A 21,079-nucleotide genomic window follows, 5' to 3' on the forward strand; every position below is an offset into this window, starting at 1 on the left:
TTGTCATTTTTCAGCCGGAGATTTGGTTTGATAACAGAAAGATTTTTATCGGAGATTTGGTTTGATAACAGGAAGATATTTATCGGCGTTTTTTTTTTGTGGCGTAACAAGTCAAATATGTGTGAAACTTATGGAAAACCTTGCATTAAGTCTGTTTCCATGAGAAAAAATGTGAATTCTCTGTTTGAATAGTTGGAAAGACCCATTTTGATGGAGTAAAATTTTGACATTTTAATGATTTTATTTGTTATTGACAATATTTACATAACAAGAACAGCATAAATATAGATATCTGTATATGTAAAAGTGTCATTATTACTACATTTGTATATATCTACTATTAATTAAATAATTTTCATTTAAAAATTGCCACTACGTGCAATTGCTACTTTTGCATGAATATGCATCAAAATGATTTCATTTCAAATAGTCATTACTGGCTTGGCACCACTTTAACTTTGACTTCCACGCAACATTGAATTTGGAACAGTACTTTGTTTTCATGGCAGGAGGTGCTGAAGGTGAAACATTACATTTCAACATTTTGATGGTTGATGATCGTGAGAGTGCTCAAAATAGAAAAAATCACTTAGTTCCTCCATTGACTTGGATAAAAAATAAGCCATACTTTGAGTCAATTTCATTTTTAAATGATTGCGTGGTAAACATTTCCATAACCATCAAAAGATCATATGTCCCGCAACCATATTTACACCAGTCCCAATCGTCGGTAATAAATCGTTTAATCAATTAATCATGTGCCACTAAAACTTTGGATAATTGTCAATCATCTCCTGTTATATAATCATCACACATTTTTTAAATTACATCTCGTCGATAACCACTAAAGTTCTAAATTACTGTTTATGACCCTAATTAACATGTTCACCTGTCTACCTGAGATCAACCGGAAATGTCGTTATTTGATCCTCACAGGTTTTTTCGTTCAGTAAATAAAAAAAGTAGCGTCCAAAATTTGTTAGTGTATAATATTCAGAAAGCAGTAGATTTTCTGTTTCAACGGTAGAACGGTAAGAAGGTTCAAATTCCGGTAGAATTGAACTATGGCTAGTAGATTCACATGTATGATTCATTGACTAATGTAGGAGTTACGACCCCTGAAACAGTTTTTTTGTTTGGGTTTTTTCACATGTACAACTTTGAAAATCTTCTTCTCTAAAGCCATTTAAGATCATTGAATGAAAATAAGCATAATAGTTCTTTAGTGTATTGTGCTCAAAATGACTGTTGTGATTTTTAATCCGTGAAAAGATATGGCTGCCTATACTAAAAATGGAACTTAGGAGTCATAAAACAGGTTTTTGAAAAAAATTCCAAAATTTAGCCTTTAGCAAAATTCTGATTCAGGTCATGAAAATGCTATGAAAAGCATTTCCTGTATTTGACAATTTAGTTGATTTTAACTTAACCTGTCTCATTCCTCAAGTTTTTCAAATAAGCAAATGGTTAACCTGGTGAGCGAATCAGGCTCTCTTGAGCCTCTAGTTTAATAATTAATCATTATGGCTAATATGATGTTAATATTCAATAAGGTTACCAAATATCAAATTATGATTACTTATTGATGAAAAAGCATTGCCAGGCACAGCTAGAGTCAATTTACTGTTGTAAATTTTAATGTAACACAAATATTCATACTTCTGCATGAAGGGACAAACTTATTTGCTAAACATAGTTCATTGCGAGATGGAGTTGTACAATTTATGCTAAACAAAGCAACATTGAAAAACAGAAAGCTTGAAATCTTTTAAGGAATTATAATAAAGAATGTATTTTTAATTCAAAGTTGAGGAGTTGTAAAACTGGTAAGGTTATTGGTTAGCCGTACTGTCTCATGTGATGAGAGAGATAATTTGAATATTTTATCTGAAGAAATCTTGGTTTGGAATAGAAGATATCATTTCAAACATTTTTCCACCTTATAAAAATAAAATCTTCAATATACCCATTTGAAACATTGAATCAATACTTTAAAGGAACAGAATTTAATATTAGGGCTTGCATCTTTGACTTAGCTCTAGATGTTAAGAACATTTTATGAGTTTTTATATTTTTCTTTTTTTACATTTTATGTAAGTTTGTGGTATTTCTAATAAAATGAAAACTAACAAAATGAGATATGGGACTACAAAGAAATGGTCATTTTTATGTCATGCCTCTCTGTTAAGTTACTAAATTACTAAATCAAAGCACCAAAGGTACTGAAACTCTGAAGTCGTTTGGCATGCAACCCGCAAGATAGGTTCCCGATGTTTATTTTTCAAGCAGTGTGCTAGAGTGCCAGTCATGACATGGACAAGTTTGAGAATGTTTTGGTGTTGAACCCATATTTCCCTTGCAACCTGCAGCAAAACAAAACGAAGATGTATACAAATATCATGAAAATTATTGCATTTATTTACGTTTTTGAGACCTTAAACTTGAAAAAAGGCAGCTGATGATGTTGATTGTGATGCTTCTTGATAAAATGATTTTGATTATAATACCATTCACAGGACATAGTTAAAATCCAACACCACCCAAAGAGAGATAACTCCAATTAAATTGTATTGGCTTTTAATTATCTTCTTTAAAATTACTACACGGCCAAGCGCAAAAAATAGTTTAGCGTCTCGATATACCAGTTTGACAATATTTAGCTGAAAATTAACACTTAAAATGTTTGAAATATCATTCATTTGGGATATTGGTGAAATATTTAAAGTTTAAAAGAGAATTATGCATTAATTTGAAGAAAGCATTTCCGTCTGTGAAGTTATCTGCCGGAAGCCCTTTGTCATTCTTATGCTTACAATACTTGAAGCCACTGACATGACTTCCGAGTAAAAATCACAATTTTAGCTAACTTTTCACTCCAATTTGATATCTATGATAACTCAAGAAGTTGTAGTAGTTAATATCATTTATCATTATGAAAAAAAGGGGCAGATTTCAACAATTAATATCATACCTATTTCATCTAATATGTGATTCTTAGTCTGTGCTGTATGACCATTTGAGTACTTTGAATATCCCAACCTGTGATGTTAGGTATTTCAGGGATGATGACAAGTTATGAGTCAGTTTTACTGACAAAAATCTTGTTGTTATGTTGTTATTTTTTCAATAATTTGCACAATGCACCTCTTAAACTATAGCCAGATTGCCAATATCACTATACTGTCACTATGTGAAAATGGAAATAATGACCAGGAAAGGCAATTTTAATAATCAAATTATGCATTTCTCTGAAATATGCCATAATTTAGCTTACGGTGTCAGTAACCACTTCTAACGTTTCCATTACATTACATGTTAAACAAGTAATGTTTAGCTCACCTGGCCATAGGCCATGTGAGCTATTGCCATCACTTGGTGTCCGTCGTCGTTAACAATTTTTTCTAACATCTTCTACTCTGAAACTATTGAATAGATTTGCATGAAACTTATAATGACTGTTCCTTAGAGTATCCTGCAAAAAAATGACCGTTTGGATTTTTGACCTGTTAAAAAACATGGCTGCTGTTACTAAAAATAGAACATATGGGCCAGACAGCAGATTTTTCATATATCTCCAAAACTGTTTAGTCATATTCTGACATGGGTAAAAATATTCAGCATGATGAGATCTATCTGTGGTCAAATTTTGGTATAAATCTGTTAACCCATTTTGGAGTTATTGCCCTTTTTGGATGCTTTTTTGCTGTTTTTGATGTTATGACTTTCAAATATCTTCTTCTCAAAAACTACTGTACAGAATTCAATGAAAGTTGGTATTTTTGTTTTTTAGGGTATCCTTAACAAAATTAATGTTCAGATTTTTTATCAGTTGACAAACATGGCCGCTGTTACTAAAAATAGAACATAGGGGTCAGACAGCATATTTTTCATATATCTCCAAAACTGTTAGGTTTAGCCAAATTCTGACATTTGGATAAAAAGTATTCAGCATGATGAGATATATCTGTGGTCAAATTTTGTTGAAAATCTGTTAAGGTCTCACTAACCACTTCTAACATTTCTATTACTTTACATGTTAAAAAAGTAATTTTCAAAGTCTCACTGTGAATTCCTAGGACAAATGACATCTTAAAGTTGCATACCGTTGCGAAGCTTTGAAAATATAGCTTCCAAAATCATTATGCTAATGGTACGATGATAGTAGAAATACTTTACAAAATTTACTTGAATAAATAATACTGAAAATCCACATTTTTACCTGTTCTGCTAACTGACAGCATGGAGGCAAATTACTCACACATGTAAACAATATTCATACACTTTTGTAGTTAATTACATATATGATTTTAAAGTACACATTCTCAGCTTCATTTTGACCACTTTTAATCATAATACACACAAATAATGCACTTACAATGCATATGTCTAGGTTCAGTGTGTTTTTGGTACTACATAGGGGGGTGGCCATTTGACCTGGAAGTGGTTAGTGAGACCTAAACCATGTTGAAGTTATTGCCCTTTTTGGATGTTTTTTGCTGTTTTTGATGTTATTAATTTCAAAAATCTTCTCAAAAACCACTGTACAAAATTCAATGAAAGTTGGTATTTTTCTTTTTTAGGGTATCCCTAACAAAATGATCGTTTGGATTTTTGATCGGTTAAAAAACATGGCCGTCATTACTAAAAATAGAACATAGGGGTCGCCAAAACCATTAGGTTTGGCCAATATCTTTCAATTGCTGAAATATCCTTATCATAAGGCCTACAAAAGTTGTTCAGGGATCAAAGTTGTCAGATGACTCCATATAAGGGATATTGCCCTTGAGAGATGAAAAATTACATTTTTTTTGCAGTTTTCAGTCAATATCAAAACTATAACAGATAGAGTGAAACTTTCAATTGATAAAATAATCCTCATGATAAGTCCTACCAAGACAACTTCATGTTAGAGTCATTGCCCTTGAAAGGCAAAAATTTAACCAGGTCAGCGATTCAGGCTCCTGGGAGCCTCTTGTTAAAGTTTCAATGTGAATTTCCAGGACAGATGGCGTCTTAAAGGTATGCACCATTGTGAAGTTTGGAAAACAAGGCTTTCAAAATCATGCTAATGCTACAATAATTGTAGAAATTCCTCACAAAATTTACTTGAATAAATAATACTGAAAATCCATATTTTTACCTTTTCTCCTAACTGACAGCATGGAGGCATATTACTCACACATGTAGACAATATTCATTTGCTTTTGAAATAAATTACAAATATGATTTTAAAGTACCCATTCTCTTATTTATTACAAGTACTTTTGATCAGATAACATACAAATAATGCACTAATAATGCATACATCTAGGTTCACTGTGTTTTTGGTACTACATAGGGGGGTGGCCATTTGAGCCGGAAGTAGTTAGTGAGACCTAAACCCTTTCTTGAAGTTATTTTCCTTTAACATCAGTATCCCACTTTGATGCTTGCATATTAGTCATTCAAATGCTATAGTGACTGAAGTCTTTTCAAATTTGGATTACCTTCCAGGTCTACTACCTTAAATGAATTAAAATATTAAGTCAAATTCACTTAAAAAGGATTAATATATAATAATTATTTAATATGAAGTTTTTATTGTTTTGATATTGTGGAAGAGTAACTGGGCTTTTATTTTACCATAGTAACTAAAGAAGGGGGAATTTTCAGCTGTTTTCCTAAAAAAAAAAAAAAAAACAAAAGAACTTCTGTTTTGCAAAAACCTATAATTAAATTTTTGTACAAAAATTTCAGGAATATTCATGTACGAAGTTGGAGAAAAGTCCATCATGTAGTTTTTTTTTAAAGGTTTTGAGGTATGACATTGGAAAATTTCAGTCAAATTAATGGATAAAGTCTGAATATTCAATATAAAGAGCATTGTCAAGTACAGAATGATGCAAAATAATGGCACACAAATATTCATCTTCTAAAAAGTTATATGCTAGATAGAGTCATATGCTAAAAACATGTACAATGAAAGCAGAAAACTTGAAATCTCAATGGGAATTATGATATTGTATCTTTTTTTCAACTCTAACAATTTGAGTCGTTGTAAAACTAGCAAGGTTTTTGGTTAGCTGCACTGCTTCATTGAATTTCATGACATTTTATATTTTGTATTATTTCATATATGAATATTTAAAAAAACGATTTCAAGGTAATGCTGGTCGTCCTTCCGTTCGTCAGTCTGTCCGCGTTTTCCGCACTTTTTTTGTTATACCAAATACATTTGTTTTTGGTACGTGGCCTTATTATGAAGAGTTACAGATAAAGTTCGACTTTGGTTACAGTTGAATGATTTTTACGGAAGTTACGGCCCTTGGACTTAGAAAATTTCAGTGAATTTACTGTTTTCCACACTTTTGTTTGTAATGCTTTCACCAATTCACAAATTTATGTACTAATTAATTTTTCTGCACATTTTTTGTCATGCTTGCAGGTATACAATTAATATTTAGTACATTGATTAACCATGACAAATTACAGGTCAAGTTCAAATTTTTGTTTTGGTCTGTTGATTTTTTGCTGAGTTTTGGACCTTGGACTTGGAAAATTTATGAATTGACAGTTTTCTGCTTCTTTAGCTCACCTGGCCAAAAGGCCATGTGAACTATTGCCATCACTATGTGTCTATTCTCTGTTGACTTTATCAAACATTTTCACCCTGTGTGGGTCCGTATGTCAAAGGAGTAGGCCCACAGCAGCACTAAACTTGTAGTATAAGGTGACTTAATAGTGCTCAGAACCTTGGCCGGGGGTAAGGGTGCTCTGCCCATAGAACAACTGGGTTGTGTGCCTGATGGGGTGGAATGGGGGTACCCCTACCATGTTACATGCTGGCGTCGTCAGGCCATAATACGGAAAACCTTTCTGAAGACCATAGTGGTGCAAGGTGTTGGGAAAGATGCCATGTCCCTCACACAATACAGAACCCTTTTGTGGTATTCTACCAAAGTAGGAACCATTTTGCTCCACTACAGAAGGCTAAACTGCCTGACCCTACCCACTTCTAACTATTTCCAGTGGCAATCAAAATTTGTTGACCCCATTATCCTTGTGTTGCATCACATTCTTCATTTCATCGTCATTTCATGTTCATTTTATCATCTATTTCATGTTCATTGCCTGGATATAGCTGAAATATTGCTGCTCAGGTTTTAAATCCCAACAGTCAATCAATTAATCAAATGTCTTCCCCTCTGAAAATATTAGACAGAATGTAACTAAACTTTATATGAATGTTCCTAAGGGTATTTTTAACAATCCTTGTATATGGAGTTTTGATCTAGCAAAGAAACATGGCTGCTGGTACTAAAAATAGACTGTAGGTGTAAAGTTATCGAATTTTGTATGTAGCTTAAAAGCAGTTGGGTTTGTCTAAAATCTGGCAGGAAGTAAAATCGTTCAGCATAATGAGATAGACCCATGCCTTAATTCTTGTAGTCTTGTAGATGAATGAATAAGTTATAGGTCCTAAAATGGATTTTTGACTGAATTTTACATTTCCAACTTTAAGAATCTTCTCCTTTGAAACTAGTGGATGTATTAAACTTGGCATAAATGTAATGTAGATCATCTTACAATCTATGTATAGAGATTTTTGATCTTGCAAAAAACATGGCCATTTTTGCTGAAAATAGACCATAGGGGTCAAAATGAAGAACTCAAAAACAACGGGGTTTAGGTAAAATCTGGTAGGGAGTACTGGTAACATGTTCAGCATGATGAATTTGACCTATGCCAAAACATGCCAAAATTTTCAGAATGATCTGTATACAGTTGAATGAGTTATGGGTCCTGAAATGGATTTTTTCCTGAATTTTACATTTCCAACTTTGAAAATTTTCTCCTTTGAGACTACCAGTAAGAATGACTGTAACCAAACATGGCTTGAATGTTTTATAGGATATTTTTAACATCTATGTGAGGAGATTTTTGATCTGTCAAAAAACCTGGTCACTATAACTAAATATTGAGGATTTGTGGAAATAACTTGAAAACCAATGGGTTTAGCCAAATTTACTTGTTTGATGTTAGAGTTATTGCTCTTGAAGGGTCCAAAAATGACAACAAAAGGTTTATTTTGTAATGTGAAAACCTGGTGGAAAACAGTAAGGTCAAGAGTCCAGTCCCCTGAATATAGCTGAAATATTGCTGCTTGGGCATTAAATCCCAATAATCAATCAATCAAGAGTCCATTGCTTAACCATAACAAATTATGTATCAAGTTTGAATGTGTTCTGGTCCTCTGCTTTTTTTTTTGTTGATTTATGATCCTTGGAATTGGAACGTTAATGCAAAACTCAGTTTTCTGCATTTTTCCCATAATGCTTTCAGATGTTTGAAAATTCTTTTAGGGGGGAGTGGAGGAATGAGAATCTACTTTCTAATTTTATTTGGCTGTATGATAGCAAAATAAATTCAAAGTGCATGCTTTGAAAAAGAGAATAATGCTGTTCTGGCATGGGTTTCATAAAAAAAAAAAAAAAATTTTCTCAAAACCTTGAGTTTCTTCTCAAATCTTCAATTTCAAGTGATTTGATTGGGCAAAATTGGAGTTCGGATTTGAGAAAAATCTCAATATTGATTTTTTTATTTTTTTTTTATGAAACCCTGGCCGAAATACATTTTTAGATTTGAACACTTGTATGAAATACCGCTGGTAAAATCAATTTACCAATCTTTCTTTATTTCATTCAGTTAAATATAAAAAAAAGTGAACATGATTTAATCTTATGAAAAATGGAAATGGTTTTCAAGCAAAATATTCATGTTAAGCCTATTTTTGATATGTGGAAGACAACGCAAAATATCTTGGTCTCTAAGGAATTATTGTAGTAAGAGCAGTCTGTACCAAAAAAATTTCAAACAACCAGTCAACAGGACTAGTAGATGAAATCTTCCAATAGTCCCAGAACAGATTTACTTATTAAAAAAATAGACAATTTAAAAGGTTAATAATTTTATTTACTAGACAAGTTGCTTGTTTGCAATTATAAACTAGTCCTCCATTCATAAGATGATATTAGAAAAAAGAAGAAAAAAAAAGTCCAATCAGACCTGTAGAAATTGATACTCAAATCTACTAGTCTGGGATATCGGACTTGTGGCTAAAGTTGCAGACTGAAAAAGAAAAATATTTTTTATTCCATAATACCATTTTTTGTAAATTACAGATTACATAGGTTGTTTCCATGATAAAAGACAGCATGCAATGCCATACAAACATATGATAAATAACAGGTTGATGGTAGAGACATGTACCAAATATTGCAAGAGTAAAGGCTACTATTATGCTGGTTTGGAGGTAATTATGCCTTTCTTTTTTGAAAAGAGATATTGGAGAAATATCGTTTTGTGTCATTTGCTTTTCCAATATTTGTAGTTGTTGTAACATTTGGTATTTTATTTGTGCATATGAATGACAACTTATATATTCATAGTTTTTGAGTTTTAGGCTTTATTTTATGACATGAAATAATTGTTGCAGAGATTTGACTTTCAAAACTTTTAAATTTTTGTATTGAATCAGATCAAATTTGATAAAAAGTTTTGTGGTTCAGGTAAGCTATGGTCATCATTTTGCATCTTTCATCATCTGTTGTCATCAACCCTCTCTGAAACCACTCAGTGGATTATAACTAAATATGAACACTAGCATCCTAGGAGTATTCTACTTATGAAAAAAAATCTCATATATTTTTAATTAAGTGTAAAACATGGCTGCCATTGCTAATTTTAGACAACTGGGGTTAAGTCAACCAATTTCTAAATATAAAAAAAAAAAAAAACTATAACAGATACTGGATAATTAACAGGGACCTTCTTTCTTCACCTTGAGAAGCTCTACAAAACTATTCATTTTCGTCAAAATTGTATGACAACTCCTTCCTTTATTGACATTAGAAGGTAAACAATAATGATCTTTGTGGTTTTTAGCTTTTAATTTAAAAACAAGAGTAATCAAGAGAAATAAGGTAAAAGTAGTAATCAAAAGAATGTAATCCAGGGACAAAGACCAGACATGGAAAACAGACATACACAACAAAGAACATAAAGTAACTAAAATCATACATACAGAGTAACAAAAGTAAATGAGCAACTCAGACTCCACTAAAAACTGGGAGCATGGACCAGGTGCACTGGTAGGGTAAATGTCCTCTGCTTTTCTACAAACACCTGCTGAGTTACTCATAAAAGTCAAGTTTGGTGAAGGGGAAAGGAAAACTATGACACATTGAACAAATCAGTTTTTATGGCACAGATGGACACACCATAATGATCCATGAGTTCATGATGATGACCATATAACTTCTGTAGTGATGACTTAAGTCTTATAGCAACATAACCCTGTTCTACCTTGTGACAGCTCATTATTGTATTTATTTCCTGAGAAGGTCAAAAATGACTATTTTTGTGTGTTTTTAAATGAAAACTTGAAAACAATAGTAGAGAGGAATAAACTGTCAGTTGATAAAATGATTCTTATATGACAAGACATACAAAAGTCCATATAGGGATCATTAGGTGTGTTGACTCCTTTTTGTAGACATTGCCCTTTGAAGGTCAATAAAAGTTGGTCGGATAGCAAAAGGCATGGAAAACTTACTAGACCCTATAGTCATGCTGTCCTAACTAACTCCCTTAGTAATTGTAAGATTTACATTTTTTTCAGTCTTTATGATGATCTTTTAGAAAAACGTGGACATTTGGTCCACCAAACATTCTAGAAAAGCAAGACTGTTCAAAAATGGGGCTAGATATTACAGGAGTTTTGGTTCTTTCATCAATAAAGCTCCAGAACAATGACAAACCTCCAGACTTCCGTCTTGTTATTGTTTGTTTTGTACATCAGACTGACAGACTTTGTGAAGACTGTAAATCAGCATGTCTAGAGCCTCTTGTTTCTAAATATATTTTGCATTTTCAGTACTATCAACATTGTTTTTGTGGGAATAAATACAACAAGTATGGATCATCAGAAGAGAAATTCTGTAACACTCCATGTCTTGGCAATAAAAAACAGATTTGTGGAGGCAGTTGGACACTTTCTGTATACAAAACAGGTCTGGTGGCAAGTCCTTTTATTTAGTGATAGTATTTGTTTGTGTCTTGTTGATATGGAAGTGTACCAGATCTTCAAGTCAGAAAGTTATTTTATAGTGTACTTTCAGTTTAATCATATAAAAAACCTTGATGAAAACTTATAGTTATTTTGTATTTGCTGTCCTGAAGTATTTAAGATATTACTTTTCTTCAGACTTGCGTTTAAATGACTTTGAGGTCCGACATTTAAATAAGTATAAGAATAATATTAAATTGGGAATAAAAGATGTATATTACAGCATAATTTATGGATATGAAGGATATTGAGTGTAGAATAGAACTGAAAAGTAATATTTACCGTACTATATGAAGGAAAAAGTTGAGCCAGATATTATTCTTGCATGTAATAATTAGAATTGGTCATTTTATGCCAGTGATATTGAAGAAAAAAAAGGAAATTTCATTTAAAATACATTAAGCATGAAAGTTTTATTGCAAGGATTACTTCTCTTATATATTTCCCAATCATTTTTAGGATTTACAGAAGTATTGTTTATAAGCATCAGTTGAGTTCCAAATGTTTAATCTGATATAATAAATTCATTTGCAGGAAAAGAAATAGTGAAACCCTGCATAAAGCTTAAAGGTAATATTAAGTATTTAGTAGATATTTAGAAGAAGTTTTATTTTTTTAATAAAAGGACATGGCATATCCAATTCTTTTTTCCTAGCTTGACTTCTACTCGTCTTAATTATAGAGCAGTAAACTATATACATGTATGTTTTGAAAGAAAGATTTTGTAGACAAGATGTATATACACAAGTGTCCCCCTATAATTTAAATGATGCATTTTGCAGTTATGGAATGTTCCAGTTTTCAGAATATAAATTAAAAATGCTTCCACCAATTTTTGCTAAACTTTTGGAAACAGTTCATCTCAATTGATGTAAACCCTTTAAAATTCTTATCATTTTTGTCCCCTGCTGCAATGCAGAAGGTGTCCGTCTGTGAATGCCTGTTTGCTTGCATCCATCCTTCACACATTGTGGACGCAACTTCTCAGAGTCCATTCTGCAAATTTTTGAGGATTATTTGTTACCATAGGTAGTTGGTCATAATATGCCACCATTTTGAGTCGACAAGTTTTACAGGTGTCCTGGGACTAATTGAATATGTACATGCTTCATGATAGGAAATCTTTGTGGATGCACTGCTCGTAAACCTCTAAACCAATTTTTTCAACTTTTGTAGGAATGTTAGTTGCAATTTACAGTTTATTATATTGTGCCCCCATTTTGATTCTACCGATTTTATAGGTGTTAAGAGGCTTAATACATACTACTCTATAGGAACACTTTTTGGACACAACTCTTCCTCATAAACTGCTCAGCAAATTTTGTAGGATTGTTAGTCACTATTTGTAGTTGATCATATTTCCATTTTATGTTTGCCATTTTAATTTCGACAAATTTTACAGAAGTTACGGGTTCTTTTGCAATTTTTTGTGATGGTTGGATACATATGGCTATGCATAACAATTTTTTTTTTTTTTACTTTTTACTTTTTTTGACTTAATAAAAAACTTTGATTAATGTGTTTATTTCCATTTAAAGTCATTTTGATTTTATTCACCGTGCTTTAAAAGGAAAACTTGCGGGTATAATGAAATCACATTGTCTGTTCATGTAATCTCTAATAATTATTAGTCTTATTACAAGCAGTTTAAGTGATTTGGCCACTTCAGTTCTAGACTTATTCTCATCCTGTGTCAAATATTCATCATCATCCAAATTTAGAGCTACATCCAGTCAGATTTTTAGATCTGTGTAAACCATTCAGGATTTGATTTCTGCAAATATATGGTGCTGTGCCTTGCTAAGCCTTCAATGTTGTTTTTATGGATGATATAATATCCAAGAAATTTTAAATGCTTGAATTGATATTTTGTATAGTTTTGAGAATTTGAGAAGGAAATATCCATTTTAATGCTACTTTTTTCAATTACAGGGTATGTTGGTTGTTTTAATGACAAAAGACACCATGCAATGCCTTTCAGGCATTCGACAGATAGTAGATTAACTCTGGAGATGTGTATCAAGCGTTGTAAAAGTAAAGGCTACTATTATGCTGGTGTTGAGGTAATAATAGCTTCCCATTTTTAGCTCACCAGGACTGACCATCTATGTGAGCTTTTGTCATGACCTTCCTTTGGTGCCTATCTGTCATTAGTGTTACTTTTGCGATCTTCTCTGAAACTGCTCTGTGGATAATTACCAATTTAGTAACCTGTGTCCTTAGTGTGTCTACTTCAAAAATTGTTAAGATGATATAGATCAAGCTTAAACTCAATCCAAAGTCGTAAGCCTTACTTGTTACACAGAAGAATAACCTTAGAGGCACCAGGCAGAGGAATCAGTCAGGAATTTAACCAATTCAATTCTAAAATTATAGTTAAACTGGATGAATTTTTTACCATTGCTTTTTTTCTTAACTCCTCGCTTTGTGACAGAATTCTTGGAAGAGTTATTGTTCTTTATTTCCAGTGATATCTATCTAAATTTTTAGCGCCATCAGGTGGATAGAACTACTTCCATTCAGAAATGGCCAAATAGTTCCAAAATTGACATAAAACATAGTCATTATTTTAAAACCACAGGGATAAAGTCATCAATTTCTACATATATTAAGTATTTTCTACTATGAACTACTGGGCAATAAATGTGACCTTCCTATTTAGCTTGTGAAGCACTGCTTGTCTCCATTTGGATTAAATTATATGAGACTATATATCAGTGTTATTGCTAAATGATGATTTTTGTGATTTTTGGATGTAAAATGTAATAGATAGGTAGAAATTTTAAGTTATTGGACTGATCCTAATGACAAGGCCTAAACTATTGATCTACAGATCATAAGCATACCTTGAGGGAGACTCCCACAAAATATATGGAAAATGTAGAATCTATTACAGAAGAATGTAAGATTAGTGGTATGTTTTTGGTTGAAATAACTATGTTTTCTGTGAAAAATAGAAAATAAATAAATTTTACATGAAAAATATGCTTTTACATAAAAATCTACTTGAGACATGTCAAGTTGGAAAATCTCCCAGTTTATTTGTTTTAAAGGTTGATAGGAATTGATATCTCTGAAATGAAGATTCAGTTTATTAATCATTTAAGGGTAATTGGTGTATCATGCATGGAACTGATGTGGGGATTTTTGGTCCTTCGAAAAACATGGCAGCCGTTACCTAAAATAGAACATAGGGGTCAGACAGTAGTTTTTTCGCATATATATCTCCTAAACCATCAGGTTTAGCCAAATTTTGTCCAAATAAAAGTGTTCAGCATGATAAGATCTATCTGTGGCCAAATTTTCATTTTTTTTCTGTTCAGCCATGTTGGAGTTATTGCCCTTTTTCAACATTTTTTTTTGGTTATTTTTAATGTTATTTCTTTCAAAAATCTCCTCTGACACTACTTGACCAATTGAAATTAAACTTGGTATGAATGTTCCTTGGGGTATCATGCATAGAACTGAGGTGGGGATTTTTGATCCTTTGAAAAACATGGCCGCCGTTACTAAAAATAGAAAATAGGGGTCAGACAGTAGTTTTTCGCATATATCTCCAAAACCATTAGGTTTAGCCAAATTTTGACCTGGGTAAAAGTGTTAAGCATGATAAGATCTATCTGTGGTCAACTTTCCATTTTAATCTGTTCAGCCATGTTGAGTTATTGCTCTTTTTTGACATTTTTTTGCTATTTTTAATGTTATTTCTTTCAAAAATCTTTTCGTCTGACACTACTAACCCATTGGAACCAAACTGGGTATGAATGTTTCTTGGGGTATCATGCATAGAACTAATGTTTTTGATCCGTTGAAAAACATGGCCGTTGTTACTAAAAATAGAACATAGGGGTCAGGCAGTAGTTTTTCGCATATATCTCCAAAACCATTAGGTTTAGCCAAATTCTTTCAATAGCTGAAACGATCCTAATTTTTAGGACTACAAAAGTCTTCAGGCATAAAAGTTGTCAGAAGCCTCCTTATAAGAGTTATTACCCTTGATAGGGGAAAATGACAGGTTATTTTTTCAATAGTTTTCAGCTAATGTCTTGAAAACTATGATAGATTTAAACTTTCATTTGCTGAAATGATCCTTATGAAAAGTCTTACCAAAGTTTTCTTGAGTTAAAATTGTTGGACAACTTCTTGTTTAATTTATTATCCTTGAAAGGCAAAATTTAACCAGGTGAGCGATTCAGCCTCCTGGGAGCCTCTTGTTCATGTAGTCATATCTGTATATTTACATACATTTTGTACTATAATTGCTATTAAAAGAATCTACAATGATGTCCAAAAACAGTCAATTTATTCATTTTTCGAAATCTTGCTTTATGCAATTTTAAATACCAAACAATTCCTGTTTCCATAATGTTCTTTCAACTGCTAAACTGCAGTTGTATTTAAGGGAATTTATCACATTATGTAACAGTACTGAAGATGCCCACCCACTAGAGCCTGTAATAATGGGAGACATATAGGTTTTGTTCTACTTTAACAGTCTGCTCATTAAGCTTTCTATTTATCTACTTTATTTTATTTATTAACTTTGTTTTACTGTTTAGGTAACTTGATTCAGTGCCTGGATGAGTTAGACTTTTTAAGAGCATGTCTCACAGAAAACCATGCAATATCCAAAAAATTGTAACCAACCCATGTCTTTGAAAAAATTCATCACTTTTGTTTTTTACTCAATTAATAGCACTTATTCAAAGATATACCACTGATTTTTCGCAAAACTCTGTTGTTTTCGAGAAAAATAGACTTATATGTTTAAGCCAAATACAAGAGGAAAATGTGCTTAAATAGTTCCAAAATATGCATATAGCGATGATAATTTATAAATGTTAAAAGTCAAAGAATAATGAAATAAATATGTCCAAATATTTGACTATACTGGAGGGAAACATTGACCAAAAAAGTAGTATGAAATATTTCTTGAGGAAATGTTGTGGCATTTTAATGTTGGTCATTGTGTCCGATTTTCGAAATTTGTGAATTTGTCCCAAGTTTGTATAATAATATCTCGATTGGGGGATAATTGTCATTCTTGTTATAATTTACCTATTTAGGTAAATCTTGGGACTAAAACATATAAAAATTGGACTTGGCTAAAGAGAACAGAAAAAGTTATTTGCTGTTGAAGTAGGGACCCATAAGCATTTTGAGATTTTTTGGCACACTTGATCTTATATAAAATTATCAGTTAATTAACACAAAATTAACTTAATTAGTGTTATAAGAAGAATCAGAAAGCTGATAAAGGGATTTTTTTCGCAAACAATTGAGATGTATTGAGTTTTGCCTGTTTAAAGTGATCTGATACAATACAGCTTAGGCATTTGCATTTTAAAAGTTACTTCCCCCTACATAGTTATCTCCATACAGAGGGAAATGGCTTCCCCCAGTCAACCCTGTCATTTTGCCAACTTTTCATACATTTCTTGTGATGAATGCAGTCTAGATAACACCCGATTGTATCAATGCAATAAGCCATCAGCCTTTCATCTAGCTGGCATTAAATCTGATGAAAAAATACCAGGAAAAGCGGTGGATTTCTTTGAATGTAGTCTGAAGCCCTTCTGATTCTTTGTTGTAACAAATATGCAAAAGACATAGGGACTACTTTGGAGTTAGGTGGAGGAAGAGCCACACCCTAGTCTGTATCCAGAACATATCACAGTGCCAGGTGCAGGGCAGACAGAGGAGCTACAACGACAATGTGTAAAGAGTTGTATTTACAGACAAAAATTGTTTTGCAAGTTTGATGTTACAAGCAATGCCACAAAATATGCCATATACTAATTGCCATCACGTCCATTTTAAAGCACCAATATTTCATTTTGAAAAGGGGGTGGGGGTGGCATCAAAATGTGCAAGAAGATCCGACCACAGGGTTGGGGAGTGTATAATAGATGTTTTAGACATTAAATAACTGCAAAATTCTAGCTCTTTGGTTCTTTGAAAAAAAAAATTCTTTTGGTGGAACAAAAGAAAGCCAAAAGGCTACGGCTTCTGCGCTAGGGCAAAATTAGTGTGGGTTAGCTTAACTATCTCAACCCCTAATGAGTTGACAAGCACTTATTTCGCCAAAAATGTCCATGAGACATGTCCCTGTGTTCTAACATGTCAGACAAAATGTTTAGTTGTCTGATTGATTATCCTGCAGATTTGAGTTGATTTTTCTCCGGAGACATGGGAGAGGTCAGACATTTTTGGGGCAATAAAATTGTGAATTGCATTACGATTTACTGATTTAGGTAAATCTGTCAGGTAATGGATTGTTTTGATTTTTCGTTTTCTGTGTTCTTTGCCAGCCTGTACATTATTAAACGTGCAACTATTTATCAGATATTATTTCTCTTTCTTCAAATTACACATGTACATGGTTTACATAGCGTTCGAAAATTCTTTTTTTTTTTAGCCAAGAGAACCAAAAATTTAATTTGTTTGCAAGAAGTTAATGCAAAACATTATTTGAAGAAAAAGCCATCTCTGGTATCCCCCCATCTCAATTAAAAAATTGCTGGTGCCTTGGAGAGAAACCGTCTGTTATTCATGGTTGGGCAAGGATAAAAACAGTATGATGAAAATGATAAAATAGCCTTTACAATTTATTTCCAAAAAATATTCCATTGCACAAAAGACAATTGTACAAAATGTAGCCAAATACTACAAAGATTTTTATAATGTAAACAAGTGATACATGTACTTTATTTGCAAGCAAAATGCAAAAGTCGCCCAAACAGGCAAAATGATTGGGTTCAGCTAAATTCTGAAGCCACCAATGACATGTTTACCCTAGTCCTAGAAATAAATTTTCATTTAAATCGAATAATGTTGAAATTTGCCGATTTTGGAGGCCATTTTGACTGCATCAGCCATTTTATAACTTCGAAAAATGATTGCACATCCTCCATCTTTACGTTCTGAGTAATAATAATAATAATAATAATAATAATAATAGGAAGAAGAAGAAATAGATCAAAAACAATACTTCGTTTTGGCTACTTAAATGTAATACATGTACAAAATGTAGCAAGTGATGTTTGCTCATTTACATGATTGTAGTATTTTAGTTCATCAAACTTTCTAAACAGTGTCGGTTTTGTCAGTTTGGACGGCTAAAACTGTTCTGACTGTAAAAAAGTTTTTCAACTATTGGCATCCTAAAAAGGTTTCAATATCCTGACACTAGAAATAAATTGATATTGATTGAATATGTGTGGGACAGAATTACACTTCACACATAAAAAAATCCAGTTCATCTTTAAAACCAGGCCCGTACAAAAGAAAATAATTCAAATTCTTCAGGAGGGGTCAAAATCCTCTTTTCACTGCATGCGCACCCCCAATCTGTTTGCATTTTAAACACACTCCTTTCTGAAAATTATGGGTACAGGTATGAAAACACACAAATAACTTAAAGTTGATATCACACATGGGGGCTCAGTGAAGGGGTATAGTTGTATTTTAGCAAACTATATATGAGTACAATGTATATTGTAACATATGTATCATACTCTCTTTAAGTCAAATAATTAGGAAATATGCAAGAAATACACTGCCTTTGACCTGTTGCAATCAAAAACCTTCATACTTATTAAAAGTAACAGTCTTAGGGTGCTGTATCTGTAGAACAAATGGGGAAAGGAATTACATTTCCAAAATATATGAAATACAAATGTACATGTAGTATTTTTTCTCAAATACACTGACCAAACTCATGAAACAGAAACAAGATACATAAGTTGGAACAGTTCTGTTTGTGACATCCATTTGAAGTGGGGATATTCTCTTTGTGATCTTACAGTATTTCTAGTTATTCCTGCAATTACCTTATCTGTCTGTCAGTCTGTTACACTTTTAGGAATATATTTCTTAGCTTCTCTTAGAGGGAATGCTTAGATATTTGATTGGAGATATTCCTAGCATGATGTACATTTTGTAGCCTGCAACTGCTTGTTTATTATTATGTCCTGCCAAAATTGCTGCAGGACTTACACGTACAGTTGTTTGGTTAGTTAAGTCATCTTCTGTCTGTCTGTCCTTTTGACACATTCAGGTTTCCTTTTTATGATTTCATTGATTTTTCTGAAAGTCCTATCTTCTTGAAACTTTGTACACTTACACATTGTAATTAAAAACATTTTGATGGGAAGTTCTGCCAAAATGTTCCAAGCTTGAGATCTGGATTTTCCAGACACATTTCCATGTTGAAAAAGAAAGGTTATTGGTAAATGTTGTGTGTACAACAACAAATCAACTATGGAAAATATAAGAAAATTCATTCAGCTGTCACAGGAAGATCTTGAACTTGTGGATACAGTAGAGTGCAGTTTACTTCCAATGGCAATTTTAAAAATGGTTGCAGATCCACTGTCGCAGCTCAATAGGAATTTGTCTTTCATATAAACATTTTTTATATGGCCAAGACATATAATGTTAAACATGTCCATTCTAACTTTTGTATGAACGTCCATCACACTCTGGTTAAGTTCTTGGTCTAAGTGCACAGGTGACCAATGATAAATGACCAATAGATGTATTTTTGGTAGCATGACACTACCCGCAATGAGTAAGGTCAGTGCAACTTATATTTCAATCACAAACGACTTTGGTCAAATTTTTGGTTTATGTCGATATGTAACATGCTATATGTAGTAGACTAATGACCAAGTAGATGTATCTTTTGTAGCACGACACACGTCTGAGTCTGAGGTACATGTACATGTAGAATGACACCACATAATAAGAATAAGGTCATTGCAACTTATATTTAGGTTTAGATCCATATCTTTGAAGAATTACCTCGTATAAGTAAGGGCAGACCAACTGTGTATTATAGAGTTAATTACACTTCACTAATACATTACACATCAATGCTTAATGTTTCATTTATAAGTCTCTGTTTTTGAAAATGTCTTTAAAAAGAGATCCATTCTAAGACTCAAGTTGGGCTGTCATGTTGGCATTTGATAAATATGATGCAAAATTCAAAGGGTCATCGAAATTACAAACATCACAGAAACTCACCCCCCTGTTTTCCTCTCCATCATCCCCCTTTTTTCTCAAAAATAAATTTAATTGATCTAAATACATAAAATATGTTTAGCTGATGAATTATAAGACATTTTCATGGTTTGTCAGACTTGTGGAGGCTATTGTTGTTTTTTTGTTTATTTTTTGAATGTTTTAGCTAACTGCATGTGCACTTAACTTTTGCCCTTACCCTAACTATTTATATTTAATTTGCCAAAGATAAATTTTTCATATATTGCTTACTGATGACTAAATATTGGTATAATAGACAGAAAATGTATTTACTATATCCCCCTTGGGAGATATGGACTCTTTTTACTGTCCAGTTTGAGCAAATACTACGTATTCGGGTTTTATGGGTGTCTTTGACCTGATCGTATGAAATTCAGAGTAATATTTTTTTTAATGTTTTTATTATCTTTTGTCATACGTAATGTATATATTCCACAGGGCAAAATTTTGATATTCTATTTGCTTAAAAAAAAAATACAGGTGAAAAACACTAAATTTCAGGTTTTCTCATTTATTTTTTTTGCACGGTATAAGGTATAAATCATATCCCCCTATATCCATAGTAAACCAAAAAAAAAAAAATATTTTGTGTGTTAGTTGTACATGTCCATAGGGCACTTTTAAGCAAAAAATGAATCTGTTTTGAAACTATCACTATGTGACAAATTTGCTTGGATTTCTCTGAGACAGGCTCTTAAAATATCCAATAAGTTACATTTTTGGCTGAGTTTCACATAGTGAAAATCTGGTCCAAGTATGGTGAGTGTTGGTCAGTTGGGCGGGCAGGTGGGTGGAGAAATTCTTTTCCAAAACCCTTTTTTTTATCAACTACTAATTGCAGCCTCTTTTGGTATCCAGCATCAGTAACAGGCCCATATTGTGAGATCCAATTACAGGCCTGTTGAACATCTACTTCCTGTTAAA

At 32.5% G+C, this 21,079-nt stretch overlaps 1 protein-coding gene across 1 annotated transcript in view; it reads left to right on the forward strand.

Moving 5' to 3' along the window:
* LOC148617968 (uncharacterized) overlaps nt 1–21,079 on the forward strand; it is a 98,215-nt gene that overhangs the window by 61,609 nt on the left and 15,527 nt on the right. The window contains exons 20-23 of the mRNA XM_088585156.1: nt 9,162–9,292; nt 10,916–11,051; nt 11,642–11,677; nt 13,040–13,170. Coding sequence (XP_088441282.1) covers nt 9,162–9,292; nt 10,916–11,051; nt 11,642–11,677; nt 13,040–13,170 — 434 coding nt within the window. The remainder of the gene's footprint in view (nt 1–9,161; nt 9,293–10,915; nt 11,052–11,641; nt 11,678–13,039; nt 13,171–21,079) is intronic.

This window comes from Perna viridis, chromosome 5 (genome assembly GCF_037379345.1).
Source record: "Perna viridis isolate PV_CMFRI_1.1 ecotype Kerala chromosome 5, ASM3737934v1, whole genome shotgun sequence".
NCBI classification, from domain to species: Eukaryota; Metazoa; Mollusca; class Bivalvia; order Mytilida; family Mytilidae; genus Perna; species Perna viridis.